Source organism: Vidua macroura, chromosome 2 (genome assembly GCF_024509145.1).
Source record: "Vidua macroura isolate BioBank_ID:100142 chromosome 2, ASM2450914v1, whole genome shotgun sequence".
In the NCBI taxonomy this organism is placed as follows: domain Eukaryota; kingdom Metazoa; phylum Chordata; class Aves; order Passeriformes; family Viduidae; genus Vidua; species Vidua macroura.
Genome location: NC_071572.1, coordinates 88,447,747 through 88,475,025, shown reverse-complemented (window position 1 = coordinate 88,475,025; position 27,279 = coordinate 88,447,747). Strand labels below are relative to the sequence as shown.

The window sequence follows — 27,279 nt, the reverse complement described above, 5'->3', positions numbered from 1 at the left end:
CAAACTTACAGTTCTGAAACAGTTCTATGGGGAAATATTTTCTTAAACTGTTTCTAAAATATAAATTACCAGTGGGAGGAAATATCAGTTATAGACATATTAAGTAATTAGAAAAAGGCACTGTGAACATCAAAAAGGACAAATAAGGAGCACAAGTGACGGATTCACATTAAGATATTTAAATAGCAAACATCTGGAAGCAAATATGATGAACTCTACATTGGTAACTTCAAAGTTAAAATTCAAAGTTGAAAGCAAAGTACCAAACCAAACCAGTATCTCTATATGATACCGCATACTACTGACGTTTATTAGCACATCTGATGAAATATTTGACCAAGCTTCCAACTTCTTGTATTTTTTTCTGTCTTGTAGTTTGGGTTGAAGCAGATGCATTTGGTTTCGTCAGCTGCAGGTTTTTAAGTTCTTTCTGGAAACATTTCTGCAAGACACTTCAAAAACAAAAGAGAGATTAACCAAGGATCTGCTCATTTATGACTGAAGTAAAATAGGAAAATGTTGGTTTAGGCTAAAATGCCAGTTCCTGTTCTTCTCACAATTCTAATTATCAAAGACTAAACCCAAGTGAAATACACTACAGTCCAAGCATGACTGGAAAACAGTCTATAAAAGGAAATGCAAGTTTTAAAAATAACCCTTAGCAACTTGAAGTAGGAACCAAACTTTCCTTTAAACTTTGCACAGTGCTAAACATACAACTTATTAGGAAAAAAAAGCATTGCTAAGTATTTTTATTTATGCTGCAACATTATAAAACAAAATAAAAATAAGTACTTATCATTGCTTTTATTGGGAAAGCCTTGAAGGCTTTCCCAATAAAAAGTTAATATATGGATTATGTCTTAGATCTACTAATAAATTGAATTTTTCATGGTATTTGTCACTGTAATTGCTATAGATTTTCTGGCCTTCTATTTGAATTCAGTTTAGAGGCTCTATTTTTGTATTCCTCCTGTGTATTGCTAATATATTACTGTCTCTAAAGCAACATATAAAATTTATCAAGTACTTTTTACAAAACTTTTGGCATACCTGTGAAACAAAAACTATTCCAATGCTGTCAGATTAAAAAAAAAAACCATAATGGAAAGCAGGAACCCATTCAATGAAAAGTAATAATTCACATGAACTTTTACAATGAAAGTTAACTCTGGCTGAAGCTGCTGAAGAACTTATCACACTCATGCTTAGTCCAATCTTAAAGTACACCTGAAGCAGATTGTACCAAAGATTAGCCTCTACAAACATGCCACAGTCCTTCTACTGCGTCTTGAGGAATTCAGCACAAGAAACTTAAAGCTACCTGTAATCCACATAAGAACTACAGATTGAAAATCAGAAGCCAAGAATAATTTTCCATAGAAGAAAGTAACTATTATTTTTGCAAGGAAAATAATCTACCCAATTAATTATTTTCCTAGCAGTTTTCTGTAAGAGATAAGTGTGGCACTTTTGGCCATTTTAAATTTACTTCCTTTGGAGACTAAGGTAAGTAATTACTTGTTTATAAGCCGACAAGAAGTCTAAATCAATACACAGAAAGATAAGCATTAAAAAAGGCCTAACAAACAAAAGAATGATGTCCCATTCAAGAAAATTGTGACCATTCACAAACAAAACCAAGAAACTACCTAAATACAGCATCCCAGTTGAGTTGCTTTCCTTGTTTAGAATCAGAATTCCGGTCCAGCTGGAGAACTGTTTCAGAATCACGGAGAAGTCGCTTGAAATTTTCAATTTCCTTCTGAAAATGTATTACAAGAAGAATATTTTTTTATGATTCCCTTCATTGCTATTTGAGGTACACTACCCAAAAGAAAACTTGTTACCCTTCGCTCCACAGCTTTCTCATTTTCAAGGCGACGACAACAGACCAGTAGATCGTGTAATGCAAGACTCATGGTTCAGCTTAAAGAAGAGTCATTTGTATCTGCACACAGAAGAAATGGATAAAACAGTAATTATTGACCACACAGCCAAGTAAAAAATGTATACTGAAAGTCCAGTATCAAACAGAACCACGATGTTCAATGTTTCACTGAAAAGCTCATTTGCGACTGGGTCAGTCTTATTGGTTGAAAACTCAAGCATGCTTGTTTCATGCCAAGAATGTGATCTGTTCCCACAGACAACAGTGACAGAATAACTGCAGAGAACCCCATCACATAACTCTGACTTCCTCCCTTTCTATGAATGCTGAGTAGAGCTGGGCAGACAATTGGGAGGACAATGATAGTAAGAATGACAGAGCTAAATACACTCTGGCAAGTGACACTAACTTTCGGTAGCTCTCTTAACCTGATACTGCCAGGAGAAGGCAGCACTTGGAAAATGCTCTCTCACATTGTACATTTTCACAGGTATGCTCTATCTATTGACAAATCCCCAGGGACTCAACATGGCAAAGGATGATTAAGTATCAGTCATATGAAAAACCAACTTTTTCCTTCTGTGATCACTTAAAAGTATGCTTCTTCTTCCACACAGATTGGAATTAGCTAGACCTTGCATTACATAAAATTACAGTGCTGCAGATCACAACCACAACATTCTATTTAAATCCTGTGCTTCTATTTTTATACCCTTAAAGCAGACCCAAGAGAAACCCTGTTTGGAAAAGACAGATCACACAAGCTGGAAGTAACTCCAAACACGTGCTGCTGGATGTAATAAGCAAGGGAGAACAGGCATTCATGATGCACAGCACTGCATCTTGAGGGCTTACATGACAATATAAAAATAGCCATTTAAATAAGCAAAACTTTAAATATCTACTGTTTTAGACTGCATTTATTTCCTTTGGCTTCAATCAAGATCAGGCTGGAACTAAGCAAGATCAGAGATTCAGTGACTGATAGATGTGTATAAAAATAATACATTTTAAGTGTGAAGGTTGCCTGTACTGTACAACTGCACTTATTTAAATTAAGTGTTCCTTTACTAAATTCAAGAACCATGGAATATCCTGAGTTGGAAGGGACACACAAGGATCCCCTAAGTCCAATTCCTAGCCCTGTGCACGACACAAGAATTACATCATTTGCCTAAAAGCGTTGTCCAAACAGCTCTTGCACTCCGGCAGGTTGGCGCTGTGAGCCCTTCCCCGGGGAGCCTGCGCCAGTGATGAACAATTCTCTGTCCCTCTCTGGTTGGGCACCGGAACAAAAAATAACCCAACCCAGCAGACTTGATAAACTTTTTAAACACCAGTGGCTTCTGATGAGCTTAATCGCAAACTGGTCAACAGGGGTCGTCTGCTGCCAACAACCATAACAGCAGCATTGCAAAATTCCCAAGAATGAATCCACGAACTACTTCTCTTCTGATTACACAGTTTCCCAACTACCACATGACGGCCACCTTCACGCGCTACATGAATGACACATGGGAAGGCAGGCGCACCAAATACCATGAATGGCGGAGACAGGAGCTGGCTGAGGCGCTGCGAGATGCCCCGGCACGAACGCAGCGCCGAGCGGCAGCTCCGGTCCCCGGCAACGCCGGGCCGCCGCCCCCCGCGCCGGCGCCCGCAGCCCGCGAGCCGGCCCTCAGCACCCACAGCCGGGGCCGCGGCCGCCCCGCCCGGGCCCAGCCCCTCACCTCGGCCGGGGAGCACGCAGCCCCGCTCCGCTCCGCGCCGCCGGGAGCGGGGCTCACGTGTGGAAGCAGCGAGTACGGGCGGACCGGGAAGCGGATGAGCGGCCGCGGCGGGTTCCGGCGGAAGGGGCCGGGCGCGGCGCTGGCTGGCGGAGTTTCCGCGCCTTCGCCTGGGTGGCGGGGCGGCCGGCTGCGCTCGGGGAGCTGCGCCCGCCCGTGCCCCGCTCCGTCTCGGGCCATGCTGCTGCCGTCCGACGTGGCCCGGCTGGTGCTGGGTGAGTGAGCCGGGAGGGACGGAGGGATGCATGGGTGAGGCGCGTAGCACCGGCCGCGCCGGGAGGGCTCTGTCGGGCATTGTCAGCCGCCCGAGGCGCGGCGGGACACAGCCGGCTTCGCCCTTGACCCTCGGCAGCGTCTCTTGGTCCCCCTAGGCTGGGATTGTTACTGCCGGGGCTTATAGCGGGCAGCTCCTGGGCTGGCCCCCGCCGCCCTCCGGCCCGGCCTCTGCCGGGGAGCGAACGCAGCTCGCTTCTGAGGGATTCGAGTCCTGGGGGACCAGGCCGCTCCCCAGCCGTGCCTTGGGCTCGGGTTCTTCACGAGTCCAAGGAAACGTGGTGGTCTCCGGTGCCCACCTGCAGACTGAGAGCTGCCGAGCGGTGCTTAAACAGTTCCTGATTACAGGAGGAGTGCAAGGGTGACCCGAAATCCCAGGGAAGGCTGCGTTAAGGGTCAGATAGTTTTTCTTTTCGGCCATGTTTCGCTCATTTTTGAGGGTGCACTAAAAGTTCAGGCGTGATCAGAGTCTATGGAAAACACTGTGTAAGTGTGTAGCTTACACTGGTAGCAGACAGTGAATTTTTTAAAATGACTTTATGCTGTGGATTATTTGGATCCTGCCAAAGGTGGGAGCAAGTCGATGGTAAGCAAAAATATGACTCACATATTTCAGTCCCACACGTAGTAAGTACTTACTGGTTCAGGTTGCCAAGATTTCCTGGCAGCTTGCCCTGTGAAATTCAGTTTTCAGTTGTTCACAGTCTTTTAAAATCCAAAGCCATTAAAACTGAATCTCTTCTTCAGTATTCCCCCAGCAAAATTTATTTTTAAATACTACCTGAAATGTTGCTTGGTACTGCTTTGAGAAAAAGGCTAGTGAGCGATGCAATTTTTTTATTACTGTGAAGTAACAGGATTTTTAGAAACTCCATGGACTGTAAAAGAAGATTTGAATTCATACAAGTGAGATCTCTCATTGTGCTCTTCCAAACAAGATTGGTGAAGTTACAAGTTTCCAGGTAGAATGCTTTTCTTATGTGCTTACCAGAGACCTGAAGATGTAGCACACAATCTTGGCATCCTGTGCGCTGAGAATGATCCATCCTATCTTGTGTCTGTTGTGGCATGGAGCATGCATCATGTCTGGAAAACTTCTGAGCAACCTAAGGTTGTAGAACAGGACATTCCTTGTAGCCATTTCAGTTCTCTAATAGGGATTCCTCTTCTGTGAGACATCTCTGAATTTCAGTGGGTAAATAGACTTCCCAGTGCAAGCTTTTCCATCTTTCTCTCCCAAGCCCCCCGCAAAATCTTTCTGGTGCTGTGAAGGTTGATGAATATTTGTTAAAGAAACAAAACTAAAATTATAAGCTGAGCTCACACACAAGAAAATGCATAAGAACATTTATATTTTCCTATTTGATAGAGTGAATGTGTACTATGGGTTAGACATTTCTTAAGGTAGAACAAAATATTGAATAATTTCTATACGTTCAAAACATACATCACCTTTTGTGCCTTTGGTTTTGGTGACCTTAGGGATCACATACTCCTATGTCATTATACAGCGTATGCACAGGCACTTTGGGCCAGCTGCACGGGCACTTTCAGCCCTTGGAATGTTTGTTACCAGGAAACTGGTGTATGTCAAATGTGCCTGTATGCAAACATTCAGTCATCCCTTGTGATACTGTAGTGGTAGGTTCAAGAAAGAAAAATAGCAACTTTCTGTGTAAGTGTTCAAGTAAGTTTGATTGTAAGAGCAGTCATACCAGCACAGATCAGAGCTCCACCGAGCCTAATACCCCATCTTCCAGCCTGGACCACAGTGAGATAGCATCGTGTTTATGAGAAATACACATTCAGCCACTTGTGGCTTGAGATTTTTCTAGAAAAATGAAATTGAAAAATTAAAAATTAAAGAGGATACTTCTTTCCATAAGCACCGCTGTCTTCCGTCAGATAGGCCTGCTCATACACTGTGATTAAATTCACTTGAACAAGGCTTGCATGTTGGAAATACTATTTGTTTTCTTCAGCTGTACTCAGATCTGCTGAAAGATATTTGTTTTCATTTCAACTTAAAGGGCACATTTTTCTGCAGGCATTCATGAACTGAGGTAGACTATTTTGGGGGTCCATTGAAATAGATAATGTATGTATCCTGCATTGTATAACTAGGCACATGATTTATCTTATCCTTAAAACATTCCATGCTAAGCTCTGCTAAGAACAAAAAAGAAGAAACATTTTCTCTGTGGTTCCTTATTCTAGAATCCTTCATTCATATTGGTCTATTTCTATCTTTTAGTGTTTAAGATGTTTGAAGATTAAAGCAGGGTTAAAATATTTAATTAAAGCAGAACATATTGATGAAAAGAAAACTTTGTCAGTACATTTTCTGTGATGGTAACTACTGAGTCTTAGGGTGAGTCTTAGAGCAAAATTTGCATCTGGTACATCTATCCTAAATGAAAATTACTGTAATTGAGGGGGGGGAACCTTTTTCTGTTACTAATTTTTGTACAGTGCCAATATTCTTAATAAATCTTATCCACTATTGCAGCAGCTGTAAAGGTTTTACCTATTTTGAAACAGTACAATGTGTGGAGAATTACTCTTACATAGCAATGCATTTCATTAACAAAATATTGTAGATTTCCATTGGGGTATCAAATAGGGTGGTTCAGCCCATATGGGGGTTTGTCTGTCAGCCTTCTGAGCTGAGAACTTTTATTTTCTTGTGTGTAAAGATAAACTAAAATTTGTTCATATTGCCTCACTTCCAGTCTTGAGTACTTTGAAAATACAGTGTAATTCCAATCTATTTTTTTTTCTCTTTTGGGTTTTAACTGTTAAATATCTGGTAGGAATGTATGTATTTTCGAAATAATGTCACTTTCCTTTTATTACATAGAAATTTTTATCTGATTATCCCAACACTGTATTCAGATTTGATACCTATTGAGCAGAAGTAATGAATGAAATAGCAAAATTTTCCATCTGATTTGTTGCAGGCTATTTGCAACAGGAAAATCTTCAAGCTACCTGCCATCAATTTATTCTGGAAAGCTCAGATTTGAAAGAATATGCAGAGCACTGTACAGAAGATGGCTTTATTCCAGCCTGCTTGCTGGTGAGTTTGTATTTGCAAAGCAGAAAGTTACATTGTCTTGCATCCATGGAAAACAATATCGGGGATTTCTCAGTGTAACAATTAATTCTCAAATGCTGCTTAAAATGTTTGATATTTGATCTGTTTAGTGGTTTTTCATCCTGTGATATTAGTAGTTATTTTGTTTCTAGTATTTAAGCTTACTAAGAAACATTTAAGCGTGAAATATGCAAATTGGTTTCAGCATATTATGCTTAGTCTGCCTTACAGATTTGAGGTTGATTTATGGAAGGGTGTTGTCACAAGGGTTTTATTGATTTTAGGGCTACTTTTGTAATTTACTAAGATCACTTAACAATTCTAGACATGGCAGCCAATAATTTTCCATTTCAGGTGCATTGTAAATATTTAGGTAAGGCACCTCAGATTTATCTAAATCTAACAAATTTTATTGACAAAAGCTGTGTTCAGCCTCCTCTCTGTCCAGTATCATCTGCATTGTTCTGGGTGAAAGGCAGGATTTTGGGTGTGCATAAATAGTGCGTAGCCACATCTATAGATGCATATGTAGAGCTCTAGAGCATAATTAGACAGTTTGCATTTTAAACAAGTATACAAAATGGAATTTTTACTATACTGTGTAAATCACAGGGTTTAGGTATTGCTGTGTATCAAACTTTTAGTGTTTATGTGTGTGTCCTCTTCATGTTTTCTGTTTCATTTTTCTAGTATATTAGTTAATTTCATTGGGACTTTGTCCACAGAATTCAAAATTTGTGAGTTTTTTCTGAGGTCCAAGGTGCACCTTCTTGATGCACCTTTTTGAAATAAATTATTGAATTTATTTTATTTACAAGTGCTCAGTCATCTGCACTTTGGTGGTAGGGAGTTGAGAACCAAGCTATGGCCAGCAAAAATTAGAAAACATATAAAATGTAGATAGGTTATCCAGATTAATAAGGCTTTTTATAATCATCCTTTTCTCAGTAGAAATGTTTTCCTGTTATTCACATAAAAGTGGTATCATAGTATCTGAGACAAAATTCTTACTGCAGCTCAAATACTTGCAATAAAGGGCTGTATTTGTCATGTCTTGTAGAGTTCCCACTAGTAAACAAGAGAGGAAGGTATACGATAGTGGTAACTTAAAAATTTTAATTATCTTTGTGTCACCTAAAAGAACAGGACAAGTAAACATGATAAGAAGGTTAATTCTGTGTGACTGTTAAAACTTTTGCTTCAGACAGGTTCCTTCATGTTTCCATCTTAGTGCGTGTTGTTTTCCAGCATGATACATACTCATTAGTCTGTTACTGCTCATCAGTAACAGACTAATGAGCACCATGCTGTTCATCATCTAATTTTCATGGTTTTATTCAGCAATAAAAAAAGGTGAGCGAAGGTCAGACAGCTCTAACTACCAGTGTTGTGCCTTGAGATAGAGTACTTCACATTTTGGGCACATAAGAGGATTTTGTTCCATTGATTGCTCTCTACCAAGTACAGTCCCTTATACTGAGGGTCAGCATGGTGCAGACTGTTAAAGAGCTTCTTAAATATGACGTGCTACAGCAGAGGAAGTAGAAGTTATTAGTGAAAATTCTAAGATCAGTTGGTTTTTTTTCCAGTCGCTGTGTGGAAAAAACTTGACAACAATTCTTAATGAATACGTAGCCATGAAAACAAAAGGTAAGCCTTCAGAATGAGGTGTTGTTTTATTTTTATTTATCTGTTGTGAACTCCTTGAGGAAGAGGTGTATGGTCTTAGAGTAATCCCCCACTTAGGCTACAGTTTGAAGGTTACCATATTACGCAGCCAACAGCCACTACATCTAGTGAGCAAAAGTAATTGATTATCTTAGTTTGCATATGCCAGCATATATTTTCACTTCAAATGTAAGCATTTTTATATCTCAGAAACATAGAGATATAATAAAATGTGCAAAATGTATAGGTTTATGCTTGTGAAATTGTACTGTTTATTGTTTATACTATCAATAGGAGGGGAAGGTGCTTATCTCTCTGGTGTCTAGTAACAGAATGTGAGAAAAATGAAATGCTGTGTCAGAAGTTCAAATTGGATCTTAGGAAAGGGTTCTTCACTGAGAGGGTGGTCAGTCTCTGGAACAGGCTACCCAGGGAAGTGGTCATGGCACTGAGCCCTGTCAGAATTCTAGGAGAATCTGGACAATGGTTTTAGTCACGTGGTTTAGAAATAGGTAGCCCAGTGAGGAGCAGGGAGTTGGGCTCAATGATCCTTATGCATCCCTTCCAACCTAAGGTATTCTATGATTCCATGATATAATCAGGAGGAGTCCTATGGTATGAAATATTTCTTGTCTTGTTTTTAAGACTAACTAAAATAGTTTCAGAACTACTTAATATTTTATATGAATACTGTAGGCAGAGCTAGAGCATTTGCTGGTTTTGAAATTAGTTATCAAGCTTCTGAACGTTTCCAAATCTTAAAGGTTTTTCATATCTGTTGTGTGATCATATTTTAATGGTGCTTGGTATTAAAAATCATACAGGGAACATTTCTGAGCATTTTTTTCCTTTCACACTAGGTGTGACAGAAATGGTAACTAAGACACAGATGTACGTCCTTCAAAATGCTTTGTACTTGGCATCTTGAAAAACTTAGTAAATTGAATTGTTTACTTATCTTTTCCATCACACTTCTAATGTTCAGTGCTTCAAAAAGACCAAATGTTTTTACCTGTTTGGGTAATATCATAAAATAAACTATTACTTTTAAGGCCTGTCTGCCAGGTTATGATTTTCAAAGGCACAAAAGTGACTTGGGAGTATGAATACCATTTCCAGAAGTGAGTTGGGGGCGTTAGCGTAAGTTAGGTTAGCATGTGTTTGCTGAGGAGTCAACACCATGTGCAAATTCCAGTAAGAATTATAGTCATTAATTCAGTTTCATCAAGGCTTCTAAACCAGAACTGTATCCATATAAATCAAAATTCTTTAAAGTAGGAGTTAGGGCTCTCTAATTAATAGACTATTAAGAAGGCAACAAGACATCTAAAGTTAGATGGTGTCTGAAACACTCCATAATAATTATTTTGTTTGTGATTTTACTTTTCTCTCAGCATATATCAGTTTTGGGCATCAATTTGTTTTTATGGTTCATTTCAGAAACAACAAATGAAGTTCCAGCGATGATGTCATCTCTGTGGAAAAAATTAGACTATACACTTTCTCAGATCAGGTAACGTAGTTTTGAAATCAAGAAAGTAATATTTCACTCTAAAAGTGAGTCCCTATGATGACCAACTCTCCTTATCATTGTATGAGAATGGTTTAGCTCTCTGTTTCCTTTAAGAGACAGTGAAAAAGATGGGTATGTTAGAGTTGATAGTTGAGCAGACATTTAAAGATTTTAAGGAGGGGCTAGCAAATAAGGAGGGCATTAGTGTGAGCATGTAGTCTTCCTGTAATAAAACAATACACTATGACTCATTTAGAATCTGATACCTTTGTGGTTATTTGATCAAAAATGAAACAGTAAACTTCACTTGAAGGATCTCTGACGATTGTTGGAAAGAATAAAAAGAGCAATCAATGGATTTTTGTGAAGGAATGTGTGGTTAGGGTTAGACTGACATTAACCATGTGATAGGTAGTGTCACACTGTGTAGCTGAGTGCTTCCATTATGCTCCATTAATTTCTGTCACTTGCTTTATTTTTTAGGAGCATGCAGAATTCAGATTTCAGATTTTCTTCTAACCAGAGGAGTAAGTAACTGAGTCAATTCCATGGGATCAGTAGGTTTTATGTTAAAATTATCTGTTTTGGCAAAAAAATAGGGGCCTTCTGCAGCAATGAGTAATGCATGTCTTTTGTCTTTAGTGTGGTCTGTGGATTACTGTAATGATCAGGAAAGGAAAGTAAGAAAAACGGAGCTTTTTGCAAGGGGCATAAATTCTCTATTATAGCATTTCCTCTGCTGAAAAAAACTTTTTTAGAAATTTACATGTTTAAAAGGTTTAAAAACTGCTGCTCCGCTCCTGAAACTGCTGACTTAATTTATGCTTCATAGATGAACTAAAAACTTAGCTGGTTTAATTGTAATGCAGTTGGATTACTGTAGAAGGGGAACATGAAAACATATTACAGTCTTGTAACATGTCATAAATACAAACATATATCCAGCCAAAATACAAAAACATACATGTTGTATCTAAAGTTGTTTCTTTCATTACAAAAGCTGAAAATGAACTATCAACAAAGAAAAATTGGTTTACTTAAAAATAAGTTTTTCTCTGTAGTATTTTTACTGTATAAGAAAAGGGAGTGTGAGATATAGATAGTGATCGTTCCCAGATTTGAGATTCACTGGATTGGGTGGTGTTCCGTTGTTTAAATTTTTTTAAACAGATTTTGTGTAAATATCACTAATTTTTAGAAATTCCTTTCTCATATGTTTTCATCTTGTCTTTATTTCCAGTACGTACAAGAAGTGGAATTGTAGAAATGAAAAGGCAGAGAATGCTTCAGCAGTCGGCTCCTGCAAACTCAGGACTGTTGTCAGTAGCCCATCAGTCAGGGCAACAGAATTCCTCTTCTTCTGTTGTACCTCCTCAAGTAATTCACAGGCCAACAATAAATCAAAGCATGCCGCAGACAAGACTGAGTACACTGTTTGTGAACCAGTCACAAGCTCAAGAAAACAAGATCAACAGTAAGTTGCAAAAATTTTTAAACCTTATTTTTCTGTGAAAAATCTGTGGCTATTGATGGAAGTTTTCTAAAATCAGGGCTAATCATCTTCCACCAAAAAGTTCCAGAAAATTCATGCTTTGTTCCCCAGCTCTCCAGACTGATTCAGGTGATTAAAAGAAAATAAGTGCGACAATTGCCCAAAAGAGAGATGGCTCTTGCATACTTGCTTGCCGATGTGAGTTCAGAAATCAGAAATGCATTAATTTGTGGTTATTCTGTTCTGTGCTCTCACCCTCACCCAAATAACTTGTTTCATCAGATAGGGATGATCCACATTAAGTGGATGTCTATTTCAGGATATATTTAAAAGGACTGGTCCTTATTTCCGTGACAATACCAAATTCTTTTGTAAGACTTTCCAGGAATTGATTGGAACATAGTAAGCAATGTGTAGATCTTGTAGTGCTTTAACAGTGTCACTGGAAAATGTATTGGCATCATGACTTCTATTTTTGTTTGTTTTTCTCTATAAAGCAGGAGGTCTCATACACATTCAAGTTCCAACATCACAAGAACGAAAGCTTCATTCAAACTTGCTTTCTCCAGGAAGGCGAAAAAGGTAAACAGGGATGTGGGTTTGGTTTTGGCTGGTATTTTTGTTTAATTGTTTAGAAATGAGACAGTGTTCTAACCTTTAGTGTAAATTTCTTCAGTGATGGAGTGTTTCAAATGTAAGATCTGTGGAGAGGGGCCAGTGTTTGATGTTTCACAGAGGAAAGGGAAATCAAAGAGCTTAACAGTAGACTGATAGAAGGCTACTCATGCTTCTTTGTGTACACTCTGTCTTTACTCCAGTATTAGACATAGACAAATAATCTTGGAGCTGAGACTTGGTATTCCTTCCAAAATGTCCTTTTCAATTACAAAAATTCTTAATATTGATAATAATGTGCATTTAACTTCATAAAATTATTGAATTGAGTAAATTTCCTCAGAAAAATGTTATTATTTGCACTAGAAGTTTTGTGAAAAACTTTTCTTACACTAGGTGTTGCATTTTTTGTTCTCTGACTCAAATGTCCATTTTTCCCCAAGTCTTGATTTTTTAAAATGTAATTTTAGTGCCACTGCCAATAGATGTTTTCAGAAGAACCTACACTGTCTCCTATAAAAACATTAGTTTTCCTATTTATCAGATAAATTCTTACAGAACTTAAGATTTGTTTTCTTCTTTGAAAATAAGTGCTCCTTGAGAAGTCTTCGTTTTCAGTGGTAATGCCCAAATCTGATTGTGAGTTGCAGTTTACTAGTACCAGTCTAACTGGTACCACCAGTTAGAGTACATGTAGTGGAGGGGCAGTAAATGCAGAATAGTGGGCGTGGAATTCAGTTTGCCATTATGCCATTTCCCTACAATCTCTAAATTTATAACTTCTGTAAAGGCAGACACAATAGATGTGTAAGAGATGATAAAACAGGTACCAGCTTTTACTGCATTTTCAATATGTAGTTAATTTTCTGATGATTAAGATCTTTTGTTTGCTAAAAAGGAACAGAAGCACTTGATTGACTCACCATTGGGTCTACTGTTTGCAATTTTCTCATAAACTACATAATAAATTTCCTGGTACGTTTCAGTGAATCTCAGAAGAGGAAAAGTGTTGCAACATCTGGACCTCTTTCAGCAACTAGAAGCTCTCAAGACTCTGAAGAAGCAGTAGTAGAAAAAGAAAGTGAGCCCCTAGAAGAGTTAATTGATGGTAACTTCCCAGTGAGTATATGCCTACAGAAGGTATTTAGACTTAAGAAACAAAGTCAAACTCAAGAGAACTAGTCTTTAACATGTTGTTCTTCCTGGTTTTTACAGAAATTACCTTTAGAAGATAAATGTATTGGTTTGTATTTGAACTACCTCTTGTATGTACTAAATTCATAAAGTTGACGTGGCTATGTAGTGTTTTGTTTTTCTTTGTTTATTTGCTTTGCTAAGATACCTGTAGGCTGTCAGAACACTGTAATTCCTCAGAGAATGAAAACCAGAAGGCAAAATAAGCCCCGCTGTACTTTAAGAGAGTAGAAGTACAGGAATGTTTTAAGTTCATTTTCATAGCAGTGTAATGCAGTCAAAGATGACTCTGTTATAAAAGTCTTCTCTCTTTGAATTGATTTTTTAATTATTTTTTACCAGTTAGTCAGAAATTCATGCTCCTTTTCTAGTGATGTTAAAAATAGAAACCTGACCACTTCAAAACTGTTTTCCAGCAACTGGTTATTGAAAATGCCAGAGAAAAAATACTGAGCAACAAATCTCTTCAGGAGAAGCTCGCTGAAAACATTAACAAAATCCTGGGGAGGTAATAAAAGGAACCTCTAAACTTCATATGTTTTCTTAATTGATTTATTTTTGAGTTTTGAACTAATGACATACATGTTGCAGTGATGGCAGTGTTGCTCAGGCCCCTAAACAGACAGACAGTGGTCCCACAGAACAGGAGACTTCAATTGATGAAATCCTTGGACTTCAGGTAGGTGTAGATTGCCCTGTTCACATTGTTTTTAGGACCAGGCTTGTGAGAATGATCAGTTATGGGAACTATGCTGAACCTCTGACATCTGAGGATATTCTCTCCTCTTCCTATCCTTTCTTTTTTGTTTCTGTTTGCCAGCACAGCTGAGCCTCTCTGATGCTCCCCTCTGTGCAGGGGCAGCTCCGCAGCTTCCTTTGCAGAGGTGTGAACTCTGACCTTGTGTGGTGCTGGCCAGGCTCGAGGAACTGAGCTGACAGACACTGGTGTTCTACAGGAGCTCATTTTGTGCCAGTTTAGCATTCTGAATTCATTCCCAGTGCCTGTCCAAGGCAGCATAAGCATGCAGCAGGGTCGAAGCCAAGGGAGTGGGATTGTTTCTGGCAGTAATTAGCTGGTAACTCTACACTCAGACTGGATTTAAGAACTCTGTCCCACACACCAGCTGCCTGCTTCTCACTCAATCTTTCGTACTAGTAATTGGCTACCAGTTTCTGACTGGGGATCTAATCAATAGCCTTAGAGAAGAAAAAAGAATTTAAAATACCTTGCTGTCTGTAAGTACGTTTAATCTGATCTGATTTTGTGATTTGCTCAAAGATAAGCATGGATCGAGAGAAATTATTTTTGGAGCCTAAATAATGGTGCTTTTTCTTCAAATTTAGTATTTTCCTGCTTTTGGAGGAAATGTGTGTCCTGCTTCTACAAACTAAACATAATTATAGTATTCTCCTTTCATTTTTCTGTAAGACTCAAGCTGGCAATCACAGAATTGAAAAGGATTTTAAAGAGGGAAATTTCACAGCACTCATGAGAAAGACAGGAGAGTAGAAGCAGTTCCCTGTTTATGAAGTAGAGGTGTCTGGTTTATAAATGCTATTCTTCTGTTGCTTGGTGATTTTAGGTCAGTTGTTGTCAAAATATAGAGCTAAAAAGCTGTATTCCATTATTCTGAGCAGAAATAAAGCTTCATGGTTTGGTTGGAGTTGCTGATACAAAATCAAGGATATACCATGGAATATCCACCCTTAAAGGTGGAGATATATATCAAAAAAGGTAGAGATATATATGAAAGGTTGGAGAGTGCTTAGAGGGTCTCCAGAAAGGCAAGACAAACTTGGTATTTAATCGCTTGAGTATGTACCGGATACTCATTTTATTCCTGGGCTGCCACAGAACAAGAATCAGGACCCTTAGAGCACTGTCCCATGTAGCTGTGCTTTCCAAAATGCCTTCCACAAAGAAGTAGTTGGAGGTTATATTATAGAGTGTTAAATGGGTATATGGAATAAAACTTCCATTTACTTATTGTTGGCTTCTAAATATATAATATAATCAAACCTCAGAAATTAGAATTAATTTGGGGATTTTTTTTTACCAGTGGTTTGCTTGTACAGGCTCGCACCATCCATACCACATGCATAAGCTTCCAGTGTAGCCTGAGATTTAGCCTTCCTTTTTGGCTAGTGCTGGCCATTATGTGGAGAATACTCCAGTACACACATGGTGGGGGTGATGTCTGACAGAGACATTTGGATTTTGGAGCTCCTTATTTCTTAAGCTTCAATCACTAAGATTTTTTTAACAGACATTAAATTTGTGGCAGAAATGTTCCCAGCATTAGTCTTTATGTCTCTGTGCTGAGCAGAAGTAATAGAACTAAAATCAATCTGAAAAGAAAACAATTGTTTTGTTTTGTGCTTTTAAGTTATGGAAGTAACTGTCTAACAGTTCTGTATATCATGTGTTTTCTCAGGGTGAAATTCATATGTCAGAAGAGGCTATTCAGGACATTCTGGAACAGACAGAATCAGATCCAGCTTTCCAGGCTCTGTTTGACTGGTTTGATTATGGTAGGCTACATTGTACTCAGTTGTACTGTTACTGTAAAGCATCCTGAGTGATGAGCTTTCCCAAGCATTGCTTGAAAAAGCAAAGGAATTCAGCAGGCCTCTTGAAAGAGAAATGACATTGGTATGCCTTTACACAGAATTAGATTCTTAGATACATTTATACACAGCTATAAAATACAGCATTTTTCTGTGGCTGATATTCTGGGTTTGTGCTGGTTCAGTGATTGTTTTATTGCTGTTATTTTAGACACTCCAGCTCTGAAGGATGATAGTTTATGCTTGTTTGCTGTTGTAAAATTTTCAGGGGTATCCTCACATGAACCATAAAGAGATCTTTACACTGGGGTTCATTTAAAAGGTAGTGATGACACGGATGTGGAAAATTACATATTTAACCATTCTTCATGCTTTATTTTGAAAATAGGAAAGAGCAAGGTAAACAAGAACCTACCTGCTGGTATTTCTGGTCGGAATGGAGTAGAAAATGAAATCCTGGTGGCTGAAGATAGCCTGGAAACATTTGGAAGTTCTTTAGGAACAGAAGAAGCGAACAGATGTATGGGGTTTTTTTTGTCTAAGATTTCTCTGTTAACTTTTCATTATGAAAATATTCTCAGACAATTTGCACATTTCAGAATTTTTTTTTCAGTGATAATATCCACATGGACATTTACATTGAGTGAACATACATATACAACTGGCCTGTTACAAAGTTTCAATCTATTACATTTAACAGTAGTCCCATCAGTGTACTTAAAAGTTGTACTTGATATGCTCCTCAATGCAAGCAGACTATCAATAAATGGATACTTTGCAGTATCCATTGTGGAACACATAAACAGATTATTTTACATCTAACCATATTAATTTTTTATCTCTCTTCTGTAATGTATCTGTTAATACACAAAAAGAGTCTTACTCTGGACAAAGGGGATGTTAGTCTGTCTCCACCATTCTTAACAATAGTCCATGAGTAGCAGGTATTTAGTGAAAGTATATGAGAAGTAGAGCCATGAGATGGTTTTTGTGCTTCTGGAAATCTGATGACCTGAGATATTTACATGTTATCTGTGTACTTAGTAGTAATGTACAAACTGATTTTTCAGATTATCTAGTGTGTGTATGTTTTTTATATATATGCCACTCAATTTGAACCTAAGGATGAGTTCCCACTTAGTTTCATGGGAAATAGTTTTCCATTGAACTGATAGTTATTTCTAAAACACTCTAAAAGGATCAGTTGTTCTAATAATTACGGAATTGGTTTATTCTGTCTTTTACAGGTGATAATTCTGGAGAACCACTATCCTGTAAAGGTTTTCAGTTAGGAGAAGCATCATGTGCCTTGAAAACCAGCATTAATGATGATGATATGGCTAAGAAAAATCCCGCCAGTGAACAGCTGCATGGAAACTGTAGACCAAGGAAGCAGACTGAAGTACTTACAGCCATTTCCCCTGAACATATTAGAGAGCTTGAAATTGCTTTTGACTCGGTGTCTGATTTGACTGAACCTAACAAGAGACAGAGTTCTGATAGCAAATGTAATGAACACTGCGCAGACACTTATGTTACAAAGGAGTCATCTACATTAATATCTGAAAGTGAGAGTGCTATGGAAATTGAAAAAGGCCCACCAAGTGGTAGTTCTCAAAGTAGTCCTAATTTAGAATATGTTCATCCTGCTACTCCACAGATTCCTTTGATTTCAGTGGCAGAGGATACTATAGCTGTTGAAAACAAAACTGATTCTGGAAGTAAATGTCAATTATCACCAGACACATCACTGTCTGAGAAAAGACTTCCTGGAAGCCCTTCTGATGGGAGCCCTGGCCACAGTGCACTATTGAGAAGAAACAGCTCATCCATTTCTAGCCCATCGGCAGATGCAGGAAAACAACAGACAGTAACCAGTGATCCAGCTGCCTTGCCTGGTGTTTCACAGAACTCCAGCCACCCCTCTAACCATCAGGACCAGAGCACACAGGCAGACTGTGCTGTGGGATCTGCAGTGGACATCACAGATCTTGACAAAACACAGTTGCAGCTTGAAGTTGTTGATACTTCTAACAAAACTTACTCAAATGATCAGCATACACTTGATAAGCCTTATAAGAAAGATTTTAACCTCCCTTCAGAACTGCCAAACACAAAGGGTACACAAGGAGAGATGCAAGAACCTTCATCTTCCACAAAAGTAGACACTGATAATTTATATTTCTCATCTGGTGATAATGCATGTACAAACATTTCTGTAGTATCCACTGAAAACAACCTTACTACCTCTGAAATATGCCACTCTCCTCTCCCTGAAACTGCATCCTCAGCAGAGGAGTCAGGTACTGAGGCCAAAAGTATAAGCAGTGTATCTTCTAGTAGTCAACCAATGGATGTTGATCCTTCTAATATAATGTCCCTCAAGATCATCATCAGTGATGATCCGTTTATTGCATCAGACACAGAATTAAATAATGCTGTTTCCAGCATCACAGGAGAAAATTTGCCTACTATAATATTGTCATCTCCAGCCAAATCTCCAACCAAAACTGCAGGCTTGCCCAAATGTCTCACTTCAGAAGACACAGAAAAAAATGTGGATTCAGCTCTGGCAGAGCAGAATCTTCTTGTGCTTAGACCTAAGGATCCTGTGGTCACCTCGGTTAACACTCAGAATGAAGACTGCACTGGTTTTTCAGTTGCAAGTTCAACTCATCTTTCCAATGAAGGGGGATTTATACAGTTGATGCCAGCCACAAGCACAGCTTTTGGGAATTCAAGCAACCTTTACATAGCCACATGTATGACTGATCCAGCAACCTTGGGTGCAGCTGTAACACCATCAAATGTAGTTGTATTGCCTGGCAGTTCTATGCCACTGGCTTCCCAAGCTCCAACTGTACAACAGTTGCGGACTCCTCCCAGATCCAGCAATACATTTCCAGCAAACCAGACTGTCTCCCCAAACTTCCCACAGGGTAATCTCGTTATTAGAAAAGTACTGAAAATGTGGTGTTTGTACGGTGGTCTTGTTATTTTTGTTTTTCCCCTAAGTGCATTAAAAGTAAATAATTTTTTAAACTGCTCTGTCTGCCACTTGAAACTGTCCAGGAGTTACTTTTTTTTTAATATATTAGTTGCTAGTAGAAATTAAATAAAACTACAAGAAGTCATTGATCAGGCTGCTTTGAATAAAAAAAAAAAAAAACTCATATTTCAGAAGCTTAACTGATACAATTTTAGCAGCATTAGATGTAGGAATCACGTTTTGGTTTATATTGGAAAGAATTCCATTACTTTGGCTAAATAAAACAGTTTTTTGTTTCAATAGGATTCCTGTTATAAATGGGATGCTCTATGTTATAGGTATCCATATTTTGTGCAGATAACTGGGTATAGATGTGTCTAGTCCTTCTCAAATAATTTCCTTGGTTTTGTTTTATACTTCAAACCTAGTCTGCATTACTACATTTAAGTAAATATGAAAATATAACATTATTTCTTTCCATGATTTAAAATTTGTACAAGCATCTTTTATTACTACAGCAATAAAAATTTCAAGTGCTTTTTGAAATGAAAAAAAACCAGTTATAAACCACTGTAATCACCATATTTTGATTTCTTTCAAAAACTAAGAACTTTTTTGCAGTTACCTTTGAATTTCTGTGTGTAGTCATTTCATTGAGGTCTGAGGCCAGTGCAGTCAGAGACCATGCAAGGTACACACAAGGTACATGCAAGGTCTTAGGGTGACAGCCTCTTCTGCCGTTAGGATTTCTTTATGCAATTCTTGATAATGCATAAAGAATTCTTCAATGCTTTTTTCATAGAGAGAGGAACAGTTTCCTTTCACTTTTGAAAATATTCTTCCACTTCTCAAATAATGTGATAGGATAGTTTCCATATTTTATAATCCCCACATATCTGACAGCTAAATAAGATCTTTAATGTTATTTTTACTGGTTTTTATAAGTCACTTTAATTTAAAGATTAAACGTTAAGATAGGGTTATCATACTTTATTGTGAGCTACCTCTTACAAAGGAAAACAGATTTTAACTAAAGAATTCCTTATAAACTGAAAATAAAACTGGTGCTTACCATGTTTTCTAGTAGTGAACTATAGCAAAGGGCAGTGGAGTTTTTCTAAAAATCCAGAGCTTTTCTTACCACAGGTTTTGACCATGCATAATAATTTTAAGAAATCCTGTCTTGAAGCTTTTCTTTTCACTGAAGTATCTTTAGTTTCTGTACAATCTTAACACTTTGGTATTTTTTAGGTTCTGCCATTATAATTGCATCTCCAGTGCAGCCAGTTTTGCAAGGAATGGTGGGAATGATACCTCTCTCCGTAGTAGGACAGAATGGAAATACGTTCTCAGCACCTGCCTGCCAGGTAGCACATCACAAATAAAGATTTTCAGGATTAAAGTGATAAGAAGTGCTTTGGTAAATTGTAATAGAATGTTTTGATTCTTTCAAGGTTCTTCACATGCCTGTGGCTAATCCAGTGTGCAACGGAAGTGTCCCAAAGCTTCCCATCCCTCCCAAATCACAGAAGATTCCTGGAGCAAGAAACAAGAATAATGCAGGTGCCTGCCTTGCATTCTTGAGAGGGGCAGAAGAAAAGCAAAGGGTTCTAAGGACAAGTCAGTTCTAAGTAAAAAAAGTTTTATAAATGTCTCTGCTTCTATTCCTGGCAACTGCTGGGCTGTCTTGAGAGAGGTCTGTGCCTGCAGTTAGTGACTCTTGTTTGCTCAGTTTACAAAGAGCTTCCAGCTTATAACATGCTTCCAGTTTTTGCATCAGTCTTATTTCCAAAATGTAATATTTCAAGGCTCTCATGCAGTTTTAAAAGTTTACTTTTCTTTATGTTTCTGGTTATTTTTCATCTTGTTGGTTTTAAGTAGTTTACTTTAAAACTTTGCTGTCATTGGAACTGAGCCACACAGTAATGAGGATATTAGAAGAGTCAGCAGTTCTATAAATTTATTAAGGAAAAATACTTACTAGAAGTGTTGCATGTTTATATTAAAAATGCACTCTACTATCTGTTTTCCTTTTGCCCATTCAGGTATATACTTCTGTATATTGTTTTTGTTGAGACTTTGCTGCTTTAAATAGTTAATTGTAACAAGACTGGAGTTATGTTCCTTTCTCAGTGTTGGAAAGGGGTAAAGAAAAATAATTGGAAATAGAAACGTTGAGTTACAAGGACAACTTGTGCTTTAGCCTATCTGCCTTTTAAAAAAAAGAGTAGGCTTGCACATAAAAATGAAAATAGAATGAATTTTGAAATTAAGATAAAAGCTAGGATTGTATAGTAGTTTGCATTCTGGTTTGCTGATGGATAGCTGAGAGTTCCCTGTGTTAATTTCCTTCTACCTGGAAATCCCCAGGTGCATTTTTAAGTTCAGGATAGTTTGTTTTGTCTTGCCAGGGCTGTGTATTATCTAAGTGTAGACAGCAAGCTTCTTTTTTGTTCTTAGCTGGGGACCTTTGCTAGTCTACTAATTAGTAATGCTTAAAGTTAAAAAATACTGTGGAGTTTGTTGCTGGGTTTTTCTTTATTGGTTCTCTGTCAGGTGAAATGTCTTTGTACTAAAATTGTGAAATTATTTACCTGTCATTCATTAATATTTCATCTGTTGTTCCAGGAAAACTGGTACCAAATGTAGCTGAGCCTTTGAACCATGCAAATCCTCGAACACAGAGGTCAGTAGTGCTAGCTGAAACTTGCTTGCTTTTTCCTGTCATGAATTTCTTCATCCACAATTGGTGAAGAGAGCAGCTTTTTTTAGTAGTGGCATAAGCAGTACCCCCTTTCCTGCTGCCTGTCTGCTAGGAGTATTGATTCAGATGTGTGCTGGGACTGGTGCAGCCTGTGCTAAAATTGTCTTGTTACTGTTCTTGTGTTAATTTTGTATGGCTTTGTCTTCATTGTCTCCTGTCTCAATTGTAAAATGAAAATTTTTGGAGCAGAGTCTAAGCTAGGAGAATTGCCTACATTTACATTTACTGGGAAATTTAAATGACTAAAACCTTTGTTTTTTATTTTCACATGAGTGGTACCCATGGTTTTGTAGTGTAGTCTCATTTCCTTTATCATTCTATGACCCAGATCCAGTTGAGTTTATTAGATTGGGTTCTTCATCTGTATTTCAGCTGTGTAAATTAGAACTCTGCTTGCTCATTTAAAAAATGAGAACTGAATGCAAAGATGACAAGGACAACAGCATGCTAACTTTATGTTGATGAACATAACTAAATTTCTAATTGGGGTACATACTAGTTTTCTGTTGGGCAAATGAGAGAAGGAAGCAAGGCTGCAGTAGTAACTCTCCTTACCATTAATGGACTTCTGAAAGAAAAGGATGTTGGAATGAGCAAAAGAGTTTAGGAGGAGATCAGAAGTTCAATTTAAATGTAAGAAGTGAAATGATCTTTTATTGGAAAACTAGCACATACTTTTAAAAAAACTACCTATTTAGAACTCACTTAAAATGTTGGAAAAGTGGAGATTAAACAGGAACATTAAAGTCAACTCATTAAAAAATCCCAACCATATATCAAGTTATACCATATAACATGCAAAAAGTACTGATTTTTTTAAAGACCACAGAAGCAAGAACTTGGATAATACCACTTCAGTAATTCAGAATTGATCTCTAGATGTATGTTTTGCATAGCAAAGAGAGCAAAATCTTCCCTGCAAAGACGTGTAATTTTTTTCCACTTTTTACCCTCTGTCTCATCTCAAATTTCATGGAAAGAAAACAAACTGCTACAACTCAGACCTTTTTTACCATTTCAAAGATACCAAAGTTAACATCCCAAAAACTTGACTTTTCCGCTTAGAAATCATAGAGGTTTATGTGCATGGAGAAGCCTTACCGGCATAAATGACAGATGCTGAAGCTTCTCTTGGAAATGCCGCATAAGCCAGGCAGAGGGCACAGACAGAACAGTGGTATGAGCTGACAGAGCAGAAGCATTTTTCTTTCCACAGTGCTGTGGTGTCTTTTTCACATGAATGAGGCTGGTTGTCAGGTGGAGACCACACGCCAGGGAGTTTGGATGTTGCTGCCCAGATGCCCATCAGCAGCTTTTTGTCTTGCTCAGTGTCCCACCATGCACAGCAAGTGCATAGGGAAGAGTACAAGGCACGCATGTGATTACATTGTCCAGTATATTCTGGCAGCCTCTTAGGAATTTCAGCTCCAAGGATTACAGAGCCGTAAGTAGTATTCTGAGATGGACTGTCCTGTCATGAATGCACTCCGTTTCTTTTTGAAGTCAAGTAAGCTACCAGCATCCACAAATATCCCAAGGTAAAAAAGTTCCCAGGTTTAGTTACATGCAGTGTCCAGTCCTTCTTGTTGTGCTTTGAACCTAATACCAGTGTTATTTCATGCCCTTAGTTTTTCTGCTGGAAGGTACAGCAGATAGCGTCCTTTTTGTGGGCTTTCTTCACAGAGCTCTGTTGCATTCCCCTCAGTGATCTCTCTTTCCAGGCTGAAGAGCCCCAGTGTACCTAATTGTTCAGTGTACAGACTCTTTTTCATACCTTTTTTTCATACCAAGAAAACTCTGAGTTCTCTGCAGTTGTCATTCCTTACTCTTGGTCTTTATGTGTTGATAAAATACTTGTATTTAGGATGGAGAGAGCTTTTTAGAGGGATGAGTGGGGACTTCCAGCCAGCTGAAATTAACTTGCCTAGTAAGAATAAACATGTCAGTGAAATGTTTTCATCTCATTTTCAGGGCTGGAAATTGGGACAAGCTTACCAGTGCAGAACCAGGAAGGAAAGTGGAAGAGAACTTACCTGTTGCACCAGCAGAGAGCACAGGCTCAAATTCAAGACAGAGTGAGAGTCACAGGAGAGTGCTTTGCTTTGATAACGTCCTACCCACTCCAGGAGGAAGCACCCAAATTCAGGCTCCTAAGAGTTCATTGCAGAAAGAAAGAAACGAAAGCCCTTTATTTGCTGTTGACTCTGCATCCTCCTCTGCTAAGGCACAGGTACCAAAGAGAGACAAAGACAAAACATTGCCCAGAATTCTGTGTAGGCCAGAAGTTAGTAGCAACAGAGGCACATCTGCAAAGGAGCCACAGCCCGAGCGGAAGGTGGCAACTGCAGGGCTTTCATTAGATCCCTTCCACAAGACAACAGCAAACAAAGAAAATGAGCTACGAAGGGACACTGATGAAAAGCAGAAGAGCCAGGACACTGCCAAACTCTCAAATGGCCAACAAAGCATTGCCTTATGGAATGAGAAGACAGTTGCTTCAGTACAAGAGCTGAACAAAAAGCAGGGGTCGCTGTCAAATGGGGCTGGCAGCGGCAAATCATCGGTGTCCGTTTCTTTGTCCTCAAAGGAGCCTAAGCGAGAACCTGCTAAAGCTTCCGGCCAAGGCCTCGGCCTGTCCAGCCCATTTGGTAAACAGTGTGTGGAGATGCTGCAGGACATTCAGTGGCAAAGCCCTGCTGGAAAGACAGCTGAGAACGGAGAACTGCCAGTACCCCGGACGCCGTCGGGAGTCGGGGACAGGCACACGGATGACACTACAGACAGCGTCCGCACCCCGACCTGCCGGCGCTTCAATGAGGACAGCACCACGCCCCGCATCATGGTGCCCCCCGCCACGCCAGACCTGCCCGCCTGCAGCCCGGCCAGCGAGACGGGCAGTGAGAACAGCGTCAGCATGGCCGCACACACCCTCATGATCCTGTCGCGGGCGGCCATCGCAAGGACTAGCGCTGCAACCCCCCTCAAGGACAACACCCAGCAGTTCAGGGCTTTGAGGAGCACCGTAAAGAAAAGGAAACTGGAGGACTTAAATGAGGGGGAGAGAAATTCTCGTTCTGCAAGTAGAAAAGACCTTCAGAGCTCTCCAACACCATCCAAAAAAAAGAAGATCAAGGCAAGTATAAACATCTATTTTGTCTAATTAAAATTCTCAGTATGTATTAGGTATCTTCATGTATACTATTTTCAGTGGAATGGTTCAGAGATGCTAGTGCAAATCCCTGACATCCTATTTAGATTGGCCAGTTTTTCCAACTTTGCCTCTTGAGTGTACTGTGAACTAAGCTTTCTTAAGATTGGTTTAGTCTTCAGATACGCACAAGTAACTCCTACTAACTCTCTAAATAGGCACCAATGACAATTACATTATTTCTCCTAAAATGTGAATGAGTTTCTAAATTCCAAGTTTTTAAGTGGAATGTAGGAATTAAGACGAACTCAAAGTAGGCCTTACTAGAATTCAGGCTGCTCTTGCATCCTTGTTTAGTACCATTAGTGATACTCCCAGTCTCTGCAGTGTGCGGCACTGTGCCTTTGACTTGGAAGATTTAAAGGCAAATAGCCAAAGTGTGAGACACAAAAAGGTGTCTTTGGTGACTTAGTTTTAGCATGCTCCTAAAACACCAAGACTGGAAAATGCTCCATTCCTTGGAGAGAGGGGCACGTGTGAAGGGCATATGGCAGTGTCTGAGTTCTGGGGCAGATTTGTGCAGGAACAGATAAAAGGTGGAAGAATGAGGAAGAAAAGAATGCTTGCAGACTCTTCAGTTCCTCCAGGTTCTTTGTATTTAACACAATTGTTACTTTCCTCTCCTACAGAAAAAGAAGCTCCCAAATTCTTTTCCAGCAGGAATGGATGTGGACAAGTTCTTGTTGTCTTTGCATTACGATGAATGAACAAAAAAGTTAAAGTGAGGCCATCTGAAGCTCAGTGGAGCAGTGCTGAGGTTTTGCATGGGAAGAGAAGTTAACTCTAAAGGGCAAGTTGCACTTTCAGTGCACTGAAGTTTCACTTTATAGCAAAGTCGTGCTGATTCTGAAGCAGGTTGCAAAGTGTAAATATCATTGAGTTGGTATATGTTTATTTTTGAAAAAGCACTTGCATAATTATAGAGCCATTTAAATTGCAAAACTGTAAATTTGTGTAAATGAAATGTAAGAAAGATTGTACATTTCCTGTTAGACCACGTTGTCTGTGTTCTGCTGCTTTCTCTACTTCTCCGAAGTGCTCAGCCAGTCTGTGAAAAGGTGGTGTTTGTCATTCACCACTCTAAGATGGGGCAGCTACCTTGGCCACTTCTCATTGTTTTGTTGAATCTGAGAGTGACTTAAATATTCAGCTCTAACTGGCTTGTGCTCACACTCTCTCGTTTATAACTGTCAAAGCCATGTTGTAAGGCTTTGAATGAAATAACAAAAATACCAATAGCTAAACATAAGGCCAGTAAAACCTCAAAAAGCATTTCTCATCTTGTGCAGTTTTTCCTAGCCAGTCATTCAGACAAGAACCTTAATTTGGACAGGCCTTCTGTTTACAGTATTTGCTGCTGAATGTCATTCAAATGCAAAAGCTCTTTTTAAGCAACATACTTTTGTGTGCGGTCATGCCTCAGTATGAATACTTCTACTGAAGCAACAGCTAAACAAGAATTACACTGTGTTCTAATGCAAAAGTCAATTCCCCTCACCTTTCATTTGTACTGCTGAGAAAGTATACTATCTTAACTCTTAAATTTTTAGCCAGACATGGAAAAATTTGCATCTGATTTTTCTGTTTAACATAGAGGTTGTTATAGCTGTTATACAAACTCTCTCCAAAAGGGGTGCAGGAGGAGCTCAGCCTCCATTTTGCTGAATGAGCACACCTTGCTCCAAAACTACAGAATTTTCTTTACTGGTATTTCTTCCTTTGTTCTCAAATTGTTGACATTAAAAAAAAAAAAATTGCAAGTTTTCTTGTAAGAGATCTGTACAGCAACAGGGCAATGTTTCAGATACAATACAAGGATTCCTAAGGAACCAAGATTATGCAGTAGATGTTTATATTAAACCCATCCAGTGACTAAATACTGCATAGCATTTACAGCTTGAATAAATATTTTTGTTTTAATAAAAAGTTGTGTGTCTTGCTTAATGTTTTCAAGTCCACTAAGCAGTTTTGCAGATACTGAATAGAAAAGTCCTGTTGTTCAGTTGTTTTTTGAAGACAAAAAGTCCAGTATTTAACAGTAAGTTCTAATAGCAGTTGTCAGAGGGACTAGGGCAGGCAAGCAACAAAATTGTCTTAAGCATAAAATGCTTAATAGTGATGGTGACACTTAAAATTAATTTGCTGTTCGAGACCGAAGGTAATTCTTGCTGGGCCATCCACTACCCACCATGATGTTTCAGCTCAGGCATTCTGGTTCTA

At 38.7% G+C, this 27,279-nt stretch overlaps 2 protein-coding genes across 2 annotated transcripts in view; one reads left to right on the top strand and one right to left on the bottom strand.

The window, feature by feature from the left end:
• ATM (ATM serine/threonine kinase) overlaps positions 1–3,734 on the bottom strand; it is a 57,914-nt gene extending 54,180 nt beyond the window's left edge. The window contains exons 1-4 of the mRNA XM_054003610.1: positions 3,622–3,734; positions 1,851–1,951; positions 1,653–1,765; positions 307–452 (exon numbers count right to left, since the gene is read on the bottom strand). Of these exons, the coding sequence (XP_053859585.1) occupies positions 307–452; positions 1,653–1,765; positions 1,851–1,922 (331 nt within the window). The 5' untranslated portion in view covers positions 1,923–1,951; positions 3,622–3,734. The remainder of the gene's footprint in view (positions 1–306; positions 453–1,652; positions 1,766–1,850; positions 1,952–3,621) is intronic.
• An 11-nt stretch (positions 3,735–3,745) lies between these two features.
• On the top strand, positions 3,746–27,013 carry LOC128822082 (protein NPAT). The gene is made up of 18 exons (XM_054003623.1): positions 3,746–3,893; positions 6,912–7,030; positions 8,638–8,698; positions 10,157–10,229; positions 10,713–10,756; positions 11,470–11,703; positions 12,219–12,303; positions 13,323–13,455; positions 13,947–14,038; positions 14,122–14,209; positions 15,966–16,062; positions 16,487–16,618; positions 17,346–19,037; positions 20,339–20,454; positions 20,542–20,650; positions 21,716–21,773; positions 23,823–24,984; positions 25,689–27,013. The coding sequence occupies exons 1-18, from the start codon at positions 3,857–3,859 to the stop codon at positions 25,764–25,766; spliced, it is 4,410 nt and encodes a 1,469-aa protein (XP_053859598.1). The 5' UTR covers positions 3,746–3,856; the 3' UTR covers positions 25,767–27,013.
• The last annotated feature ends 266 nt before the right edge of the window (positions 27,014–27,279 follow it).